This window comes from Salvelinus sp. IW2-2015, linkage group LG23 (genome assembly GCF_002910315.2).
Source record: "Salvelinus sp. IW2-2015 linkage group LG23, ASM291031v2, whole genome shotgun sequence".
NCBI classification, from domain to species: domain Eukaryota; kingdom Metazoa; phylum Chordata; class Actinopteri; order Salmoniformes; family Salmonidae; genus Salvelinus; species Salvelinus sp. IW2-2015.
This window is the reverse complement of record NC_036863.1, coordinates 48569276-48580936: the sequence shown is the minus strand read 5'-3', so window position 1 is coordinate 48580936 and position 11661 is coordinate 48569276. Positions and strand designations below refer to the sequence as shown.

Genomic DNA, 11661 nt, shown 5'->3' with positions numbered 1-11661 from the left:
GTAGAGTATATGATCTGTGAATATATTCAATGTACCAGGCTACAATGTGGGGATGCTTGCTACGTTACTTCAGCTGCATTGCATGGGAAATATCAGCAAAGCAAAAGTGTACCTTACATTTGCAGTAAATGCTTTAGCTAGCTAGATTATTTATATCCACTGTTTCACAAGACGACAGCCTGGTTTTCCGARGAGTCCCTAAAACATTAAACAACACGAATTACAATGTCATACTCGTGTCACAACGCCCATAAAGCTAGATAACGTTAGCWGGCTAATGTTAGCTAGTCAGCTAGCTTGCTAAATAAGGATTTTCCTAAATTAATTTGATGACAAAAACATATGCATCYTCGTTTGTCTCCACATTAACGAACATATTACTCTCAACTGTATTTTTTTTGTGCATGACTCGTTATGACGTTATAATTAGGTACATTTCCTTCCGTCCTAGTATTTTTGTCAGACTACTTGGCTGAAGAAATCTAGCGTCCATTTCGTCATGGGAACCAGCCCTCCCCAAAACACACAGCCCTCCAGCGAGATATAGCTCCTCCTCGTACTTTCACCTGCTCATTCATACGCGTATCAAGCTCTTCACTATTCGCATGTAGAGAAACCAATTCCTAAACGAGGAAAAACCTAGTATTATTAGTATTATAGCGTCAAGCTATCTTCACGTTTTCTTGAGTATCACAGGTAAATTCGAGAGGAAGAAATATTTCGAAGGATGGATTCGACTGCCTGGTTCTTGCTTTCCCTCGCCACTGCTGCTACGTTTCTACAAGGTATGTCGAGGTGTAAAGCGACTTACAGATACAGAAGTTTCATATTTGATGTAGCCTATTATTAGACTATCTTAACACAAACAACATTGTGTAATACGTTTTTGTCCAAGTGACACATCACACGTTTAATCAAAGTTTTGTAGTTCGACCGCTAAAAAAATATTGCAATTTGAATTTACATAAAAAACGTTAAAAAAAACTTTCGTTTCTGAACTTTTAAATGAAACATTATTGATATGGCKTAATGACGATGATTATAATAGACAAAGTGATAAAGTCAACCACAATTGAACACCAGCGGGAGTGCGTGTGTGTAACCTGTATAGGAAGCCTATGTAGAGTAGGCTCAAGTCGACTGATGAAATGAACTTCTGAAACGAGACACACTCGTCACATTTTGTGATGGYRTCTAATTGTTGAACGTTACCGTTAAGTGGATTGAATGTTATATGTTATGTTAGAGGGCCARGAACAGTAAGTACCCAGTAATGCCTAAAGCGACTTATTTCCTGGTGGACTGCGCTTATTCATTGTTGTCTATCGCTCTGTGAACGTACAAGAGTTGGCTAGCGAATCTACTGATTCGTCTCGATCTCAGCTTTCATCTAATATAAAGTGTGTCCCTCCTGTAATGAACACTGGTTTTGTTTCACATCTTAAAACTGTGTGCGTTTATTTTTTAAATTCGAAATAAAACGATGGGACCTCTTCTATATCGCTGTGTTGACTCTTGCCTTTGCAGCTTGTTTTCCTGATATGTACCGTTCCGCCACAAATGTATGGACTCCCGAGCCTTCAATGGCTGTACATATGTAACCCYATACCGCAGGGAAGCGGGGCTGTCAGCCAGTACTGTAGTGACAGCGAGTTGGCCTAACATACCTTGGTACGCCTTGATAWAACAATGACATTATACGAGGTTTTACAATGAGACTTGTATATAGGCGCACTCTGTTCTAACGCAAGCCTACTTTGTGATGTTGATGTGGGCAAATCAACATGTCATTTAGAACTTTATTTCAATAATCTGGCGATGCTTTATCGTTATTTATACATTTTATTAAGTGTGGCTATTTTTGGTTGCGGGCACTTGTACGTGTTAATATCTCCATTGTGTACGTGTTTTTGGGAAGGAGGATCTTTTTTTCCCAACAGCATTCAATATGAGGAGGCATGTGATGTAATTGAAATGCAATGCTTAAGAATATACGTTACTACAGCAACATAGTGTGGCATGGGGACGAATCCATTTGAATACGTTTGTCCTAACCCATTCGTTTGGTGAAAAACAGGGTTACAGCACCTATTTTCCATTCCTTATCATTGGCATTATCTGTCATTCCACACTCCTGCTGTTAACAGCACTGCTCTTTGTTAAAGGGAGAGGGGGCTGTCTGGACATTGACTTATCTGGTTAACCAACTGACCCATGAAAGGCGGGCACCAGAATTATTTTGGTTTGATTTAAACCATGCTGAAAGCCACACCAGGCTACCTATGACATGATGGATGACGTTTGAAGTTGGTATGTTGCATCCCAGAGAGTAGTTGCTCAGTCGAGCCTCTCGAGAATAGTAATAGAAAAATTGTCAAGTCATTGTACTTTTTTTTTTTTTTTTTTGCTGAGAAGTTTCATGGCATACTGGCCTGATCTGTTAAGTTACAGAGTTGGGTAGTGCCTTACAGTATTTATAAGTTGAAATGATGATTGACTGACATTACATTTTATGTTACACTGAGGTGGTTGCATTTTCCATTGAAACTGGAAAAAGTATAAATCTACAATTCCTTTGGGATGTGTGTTAGTGGAAATATGTTATATAACAGTCACAGATGTGTCTTGTTGAACGTAATGGAATAAAACTATTCACTTGACAAGGCTGCTGGTGATATGTTGTTGCTGGCAAGATAATGGGTGTGGTATCCGATTGCGTTTTACTGTACCTCCAATTGCTTTAGCCTCAGGTGGAAAGAGTGCTGGTAACGCCAGCCACCTCGCCCAGACATGTAAAATGGCTTTGGTTTTCCGTTACCGGAGAGAAATCAAATTGTATTAGTCACATGCGCCGAATACAACAGGTGTAGACCATACAGTGAAATGCTTACTTACGAGCCCCTAACCAACAATGCAGTTTAAAAAAAAAAATATATGGATAAGAATAAGAAATAAAGGTAACAAGTAATTAAAGAGCAGCAGTAAAATAACAATAGTGAGAATATATACAGGGGGGTACCGGTACAGAGTCAATGTGCGGTGGCACCGGTTAGTAGAGGTAATATGTACATGTGGGTAGAGTTATTAAAGTGACTATGCATAGATGATAACAACAGAGAGCAGCAGCAGTGTAAGGGGGGGGGGGGGGGGGGCGGCAATGCAAATAGTCTGGGTAGCCATTTGATTAGGTGTTCAGGAGTCTTATGGCTTGGGGGTAGAAGCTGTTTAGAAGCCTCTTGAACCTAGACTTGGCGCTCCGGTCCTGCTTGCTGTGTGTTAGCAGAGAGAACAGTCTATGACTAGGGTGGCTGAAGTCTTTGACAATTTTTAGGGCTTTCCTCTGACACCGCCTGGTATAGAGGTGGGGTCGGAGTTGGCCCCAGGAGTTGGCCCAGTGATGTACTGGGCTGTTCACAATACCCTCTGTAGTGCCTTGCGGTCAGAGGCCGAGCAGTTGCCATACCAGGCAGTGATGCACCCAGTGAGGATGCTCTCAACGGTGCAGCTGTAGAACCTTTTGAAGATCTGAGGACCCATGCCAAATCTTTTCAGTCTCCTGAGGGGGAATAGGTTTTGTCGTGCCTCTTCACGATTGTCTTGGTGTGCTTGGACCATGTTAGTTTGTTGGTGATGTGGACACCAAGGAACTTGAAGCTCTCAACCTGCTCCACTGTTAGCCCCGTCGATGAGAATGGGGGCGTGCTCGGTCCTCTTTTTCCTGTAGTCCACAATTATCTCCTTTGTCTTGATCACGTTGAGGGAGAGGTTGTTGTACTGGCACCACAGGGTCAGGTCTCTGACCTTCCTATATGCTGTCTCGTTGTTGTTGGTGATCAGGCCTACCACTGTTGTGTCATCGGCAAACTTAATGATGGTGTTGGAGTCATGCCTGGCCGTACAGTCATGAGTGAACAGGGAGTACAGGAGTGGACTGAGCACGCACCCCTGAGGGGCCCCTGAGTTGAGGATGTTACCTACCCTTACCACCTGGGAGCGGCCCGTCAGGAAGTCCAGGATCCAGTTGCAGAGAGAGGTGTTTAGTCCCATGGTCCTTAGCTTATTGATGAGCTATGAGGGAACTGTGGTGTTGAACGCTGAGCTGTAGTCAATGAATAGCATTCTCACATAGGTGTTCCTTTTGTCCAGGTGGGAAAGGGCAGTGTGGAGTGCAATAGAGATTGCATCATCTGTGGATCTGACGGGGCGGTATGCAAATTGGAGTGGGTCTAGGGTTTCTGGGATAATGGTGTTGATGTGAGCCATTACCAACCTTTCAAAGCACTTCATGGCTACAGACATGAGTGCTACGGGTCGGTAGTCATTTAGGCAGGTTACCTTAATGTTCTTGGGCACAGGCACTATGGTGGTCTGCTTGAAACATGTTGGTATTACAGACTCGGACAGGGAGAGGTTGAAAATGTCAGTGAAGACACTTGCCAGTTGGTCAGCGCATGCTCGCAGTACACGTCCTCGTTATCCGTCTGGCCCTGCGGCCTTGTGAATGTTGACCTGTTTAAAGGTCTTACTCACGTCGGCTGTGCAGTGCGTGATCACAAAGTCTTCCAGAACAGCTGATGCCCTCACGCATGTTTCAGTGCCATTTGCCTCGAAGCGAGCATAGCAGTAGTTTAGCTCGTCTGGTAGGCTCATGTCACTGGGCAGCTTTCGTCTGTGTTTCCCTTCGTGGTCTGTAATGGTTTGCAAGCCCTGCCACATCTGACGAGTGTCAGAGCCGGTGTAGTGCGATTCAATCTTAGTCCTGTATTGATGCTTTGTTTGATGGTTCGTCGGAGGGCATAGCGGGATTTCTTATAAGCTGACGGGTTAGTCCCGCTCCTTGAAAGCGGCAGCTCTTGTCTTTAGCTCAGTTCGGATATTGCCTGTAATCCATGGCTTCTGGTTGGGGTATGTACGTACAGTCACTGTGGGGACGACGTCATCGATGCACTTATTGATGAAGTCAATGACTGAGTATTAATGCTAAGCAGGACAGTGGGGGAGTTTCCATCAATCACTGGGGCAGTTCGTGTGATGGTGTGCTGGGTATGTGACCTCAAAGGGTATTTTACCTTAAACTTCCAGCACCTCTTGGAAAGTTTAGTGTCTTTTTGAAGCACCCTCCTAAAGTGCTGTCTGTCATGGGCCTTAGAAATAATAGTTTCTGGCCTCTCAAATTGTTCCATGTTCTTAAACGATTGGGGAACCACAACCAACTTGATCACTATCTTGTCGAAACACCACTATTGATGTCATGTTCCTGGTAAGAAAGGGGAATAACTAGAGGCATAGGCTACCCTCCCTCTTCCCTTCACTTCATGTGAGCAAATGCATGATTCACCGGTAGCAATCTAGGAATGCACTTTGGTCTTCCAATCAGAGCGACAGAAAGTTCACTTTCGGTGATGTCATGGGTAAAAAGTCATTTGACTGCCTGGGAACGTGTGACTGTATCAAAGTGGGGAAGTGAAACACTTTGTTTGCTCATGTCTCTCTGGAGACAAAACTTCGCTTAAGTCCACCATGCCAAGAAGCGACTCCGTGGGGAAATTCAGGCTCCAGCACCAGAGTGGAGGCAGTGGAATGTGCTCATGTTTTCATACCACCTCATTTTGATTTGAGTATTGAATTGCTTATGGGCAAAAAGGGACATGGAGTGAAACCCCAAGCCATCAAAGGCTTTTATAGCGAATTTCTTTGTCCATGTCACACACTCATCTGCGGTGATGCTCAACCGGTGCCCCCCTTCATCTACGAATGGGCAAATCTCAGCTCTGGTGAGATGGGACCTCCTATCAGAATTTCTTTAGAACAACTTTTGGAAGATCTTAAATTCACTAAAACACAACAGTTTTTTTTATCCCTTTGAATGTTTGCTGTACACCCCCCCCCCCCCTCCCCGTTTCCATCAACGGCCTATCTGGCAATTAAAACAATGTTTTCAGAGAGTTTATAATAATTTTTCTTCACAGAGTCCAATGCTGTTGTACGAAAGAGGCTTAGAAATAGTTTTTGGGGGAGATTGGATTAATAGAGCTTCTTGGTGGAGCATTTTAACCGAGAGTCAGCGTTTGCCGAGTATTGTTCTCGAACTCTGAAGATGCTAGGTTGTTCATCCATGGCTCCTCACATCACACAATGGAGAGCAGTGTGTTGCAATATTTGGAAAGATAGGCTTTAAATGGGAGCAAGACTCACCTGAGTCCTACACACGCAGTGCTTTATCAGGTTCAACTACAGAAGTTTATCACGTTTGCTGCCTTCCTACTACACCTTCTCGGACTGCTGTTATTAGAATTAGATTGTGAAAACCTCAGGGCGACCTGTCAGAAAGCACTTAAAAGGAAATCAATAGCCGTCAACGAAATCTTAACTGGACATGGACTCCCGTGCTGTCGGTGAGGGAAAAGGCGCTTACTACTTCCTGGAGTGAAAGAAGTGGTGATTATCCCAGTCTTAGACGTCAATCAACGGGTGAGTTTGCCATGAGCTGTTCTTGAAATGAGTGGGATTAATGAGGCACCTGCCGCACACTGATCCTAAMGAGACTCTGGCAGGCAGTCAACAGTACTGCTCTCTCTGTGTTCCATGTCATGTTGTCACAGTCTCAGCAGGCTAGCGAAGCACACGTTTCCAGCCTCAGGGCTGGAGTTCAGTTGAAAGCTTCCTACATGGAAGTTTCTAGTCAGTGGCTACATGCTTAAAGTGCCCTGCATACAGGCTTTTAGAAGCATCTTTTAGCTCATTACAGGCCAGGTAATATAAATGTATTGATGTTGTAGTCAGTGGTAGGGTTGGAGGATTACCATTGATCACTAAGCACCCAATTACTCTGAACATACATTTATGGGGCTATAGCTGCTCAACTCAATGGCCCACTGGCACCGGCTGTTTGCTATTTTAGGGTTGAATATGGTTCCACGAGGCTTGCGAATGAAGGGGACAATGCTTAGTCTGATTCATTTGAAAGGAGTGGCTATAACACTGGTATTCATATCTCCTGCGTTTTCATATCGAGGAACTCTTGTTGCCTGCGACATTGCAAGACTCTTATATCAGAAAATCATGTTAAATGCTTTTCTTGGCATTTGCTGTATGTCTGACATTTTAAGGAAAAAGGTCACAAATCGAATTTGGTATTTTTTTCCCAATCTAATCATTTGTCTAATACTTTTAGCACATCAAACACAGCCTTAATGCCTACTATGAAGATCTTGGAATAAGTTGATTTCCCCATTTGAAATGTGTATATGTATTTTTTCCTTTATTTAACTAGGCATGTCAGTTAAGAACAAATTCTTATTTACAATGACGGCCTACCCRGGCCAAACCCAGATGARGCTGGGCTAATTGTGCACCGCCCTCTGGGACTCCCAATCACGGCCAGATGTGAAACAGCCTGGATTCGAACCAGGGACTGTAGTGACGCCTCTTGCACTGAGATGCAGTGCCTTAGACRGTTGCGCCACTCYGACACCCAAAATGTCTTACTTTGATGTGTATAAGACATGATCAGAGTGATGATCAGACATATCATGTTATTTGACATCAGACATACAGTGGGTATGAAATTATTGAAACCCTTGATAAAGATMAATGAAAATGACTGTATAAAATACATAATTAAAATGCTGAGCTTAGTATTTCAAATTATTTCTTTRATACAGTCCTTTTTGCTCGTCTTTATCAAGGGTGTCAATCATTTCGAACCCCAGTCCACATTTCTTGATACCATCCTTAAAGCAGAAATATGCAATAGTGATGGCCAATACTCCACTATTACATATCTACAATACAAAATCTAGAAACATAAACCTTTTACCTTATCATAAGTKGACATAATTGCAAATTATMAAATCTTTCCAAAGGAAAAAATAATAATAATTTAGTTATGAATTAAACTTTAATTAAATTAGTTGACTCTTCACATGMAATGATTTCACTGAACAACAACATAAAGGGAATATTGAATGATCCCCAAAGCTTTGGTTGTCTTCCTCTCAGGCTTCCTTGTCTTCTCCCTGGACCTCCTCAATGTCCARCTCTTGAACATCASACTCTGAGGCCTCCTCTTCACTGAGTAATGGCTACTGCTATAGGTTTCAGCCTGCTTACCACTCTCTCTRCCAAAATACATCATCCAGGAGGATCCTCTTGATGGGACTGTCCATATCGGCAGAATGTGATATGGRCATTTCTTGGAGAGACTCCTTCCCCTCCAGGAGASTGTCAAACATGATGACAACACCACCCCAATGGGTGTTGCTGGGCAGTTTCAATGTGGTGCTTTTATTCTTCTCACTTTGCTTGGTGAGGTAGATTGCTGCTATAACTTGACATACCTAACCATTTCCTTGGCTCTCTTATAGAGTGTATCTATTGTTTTCGGTGTCATGATGTCCTTGAGGAGCAGATTCAATGCATGAGCAGCACAGCCAATGGGTGTGATGTGAGGGTAGGACTCCTCCACTTTAGACCAAGTAGCCTTCATGTTCGCAGTATTGTCTGTCACCAGTGCAAATACCTTCTGTGGTCCAAGGTCATTGATGACTGCCTTCAGCTCATCTGCAATGTAGAGACCAGTGTGTCTTTTGTCCCTTGTGTCTGTGCTCTTGTAGAATACTGGTTYAGGGGTGGAGATGATAATGATGTTAATTATTCCTTGCCCATGAACATTTGACCACCCATCAGAGATGATTGCAATACAGTCTTCTTTCTCTATGATTTGCTTGACCTTCACTTGAACCCTGTTGAACTCTGTATCCAGCAAAAGAGTAGATAAAGCATGTCTGGTTGGAGGGGTGTATGCTGGGAGAAGAACATTCAGAAACCTCTTCCAATACACATTGCCTGTGAACATCAGAGGTGAACCAGTTGCATACACAGCGCGAGCAAGACATTCATCAGCATTTCTCTGAGTACGTTCCTCCATTGAGTCAAAAAACTTCTGATTTCAAGAGAACCATGAGCTGTTGCTATCGATAAGGTGTCTGATTCATCATTTTCACCTCGAATAGAAGTAGAGGGTCTTTTGTCAGAACTTTATGCATTTGGCCAGATGATTCTGCATATTTGTTGCATTCTTCACATATGATTTGGCACGGTATTTGCAAATGTACACAGCTTTTCCTTCTAAATTAGCTGCAGTGAAATATCTCCACACATCAGATGGCATTTTCCTGTAAAGATTAAGGAAAACAATTGTAAAAAAAACAAATACAATTCCATGTACAGATAAACAGTTAAGCAGTTAGATTAAACAACTCCTTTGTACGATAAATGTTTKTATTGAAATGGTTAGTTGGACTCTTTTGTTTAGACATGTAGTTAGCTAGCTAAACAATGAACCATAATCCCTATTCATAACGTTACTACCCAGCATGAATCTGCAGGTAGCTAACCAACCAGGTTCAATGTGAGCTAGCTAACATTAGGCTATAACTAGCAATGCAAATGGCTCTGAGATACAAATCATATTACCATACAGCTCATACACGTAACATTAGCTAGCTACCTAATAGTACGCTTTCACTTGAAACGAAGACGACTTTCTGACAATTAGAAACGTGTAATATCTGAAAATATAGCTAGCCAGACAATCTTACCCGTATACATGGATGGACGCTACTCCTTCTGTCACGGATGCCCTTAGTTTGAAGATGTAATCCAGAGACAGGTTATTTTTACAGACTTCAGTGCGTTCTCTTTTCGACTCTCTGCATATTTGCAATCAAAGCCCGAAATTTTCTCTATCTCCTTAGCTGTCATACTCTAATTCCACTGATTTCAAAACTCGGTCCTCCAGAAAATGGATTGCAACACTGTGATATCTATTTWAAAAAAAGCTGCGTTAGAAATGAATTCCTACAAATACTGACCAGCTCATGTTATAGACAGAAGCTTGCTACATGGCAGACCAATTTGAACTAATCTCTCGGCATGTCCAGCCCATCCATTTATTTCGGCCAATCATGGCTAGCGGGAAGGTACTAWCTTTTTCCTTGGCTAAACCAACTAGGCTCGTAATTTTAACACATGTATTCTTATTAACAMATGGCATACACGTTTGTTATTAAGGCACATGAAAGTTCTCATGTTCCAGAAGGCATTTCTGCAAAAAAACAGAATGTTCAAATGGCTCTCCTGTYAAGTAGTGACACGCTGCCTCCTGAGTGGCGCAGCGGTCTAAGGCAATGTATCGCAGTGCTTGAGGCGTCACTACAGATCTGGGTTCGATCCCGGGCTGTGTCGCAGCCYGCCGCGACTGGGAGACCCATGAGGCGAACCACAATTTGGCTCAGAGTTGTCCGGATTAGGGGAGGGTTTGGCCGGCTGGGATGTCCTTGTCACGTCGCGCTCTAGCGTCTGTTGTGGCGGGCAGGACGCATACACGCTGACACGGTCGCCAGTTGTATGGTGTTTCCTCCGATACATCGGTGCGGCTGGGTTCCCGGGTTAAGCGAGCAGTGTGTCAAGAAGCAGTGCAGAATGGCAGGGTCGTGTTTTGGACGACGCATGACTCTCGACTTTSGCCTCTTCCAGTCTGTACGGGAGTTGCTGCGATGGGACAAGACTGTAACTACCAATTGGATATGACGAAATTGGYGTAAAAAGTACCAATTATTTATAATTTTTTAAATAAATAAAAATAAGTATATGCGACTTATGCCTAGTTTCCTGAATGGAGTCACATATTGGGAAGGRGTTCTTAATGTTTTGTACACTTAGTTTTGTGTACAAGTCTGAATGAGAGCACGTCTTGAGGTGACATCATTTGGGACAATGATATAAAGATGATAACGATGTGTTTATTCTGTTTTCAAATTAAATTKTGTTTTGGTAAAATGTGGGGATTGCAATGCAAAACCACTAAATTACACTTTTATCGCTTTTTTTAAAGAAAATGTATTTACATCGGAGTGGTAATTAGTCATGGTGCAATTGGACTAGACAGTACAATTCAGCATGTCTGTAGTCACCTTAGAACACAATTGTGTTTTTCTTCCTCTCTTTTATGACTGTTAAAATGAGATGACCTTTGATTGCTTGATTTTTACATGGTTGGACACATCATTAATTATACACAATGCCCACATCAGCTTTTCTGAGCAAGAGACCGTATGTCTGTAAGAAAGCCAAAGAAGTGGGCCCCTTTTAAACCACATGCTTGTTACGGCCTCATTATGAGTGTGTTAAAAAATCACCAAAGTCAGAGAAATTCTTTACTCGTGAATTACTCGTCAATTATTCAAGAAATTTGATGAATCGTTTCTGCATAATATTCTCAGAGAGAACTACTGTCTCAGTCCTGTCTCTGTAAATAGCTGGACTGAAACAAGCGTTTTTTATCAGAGGCTGTGTGTGACTATAATTATCCTGTCATATTACTGTTGCGAAAGTCCCTTTAGGTTTGCAGCCAGGCACATTCAGCCTCAAGTCCTGAACCAAGTCTACATTGTCGAACATTTGCCTTGAGCACCATTTTTTGTTTCTAAGCTGTTTTTTGAGCAAACCCTTAAGTTTTGTAAACCTGTGACGCTGAAGAGGCATTTTGAAATAAGTGTCGTCACCTCAGGATCTTTCTGGAAGTACCTTGGTTTCCCTCATTCTATTCACCTTCCTGTCATGAGTCATGCTTTAAATGTGTTATCTAACCAGAAATAC

At 42.5% G+C, this 11661-nt stretch overlaps 1 protein-coding gene across 3 annotated transcripts in view; it reads left to right on the top strand.

Moving 5' to 3' along the window:
- Nucleotides 1-209: 209 nt before the first annotated feature.
- The window catches only part of alcama (activated leukocyte cell adhesion molecule a), a 74512-nt gene continuing 63060 nt past the window's right edge, over nt 210-11661 (top strand). For all 3 annotated transcript variants that reach the window (XR_002875484.3, XM_023967835.3, XM_023967836.3), the window contains exon 1: nt 210-785. Coding sequence is in view for 2 of the 3 variants with exons in the window: in XM_023967835.3 (XP_023823603.1) it covers nt 728-785 (58 nt within the window). In the remaining variant the exon portion in view is untranslated. The remainder of the gene's footprint in view (nt 786-11661) is intronic.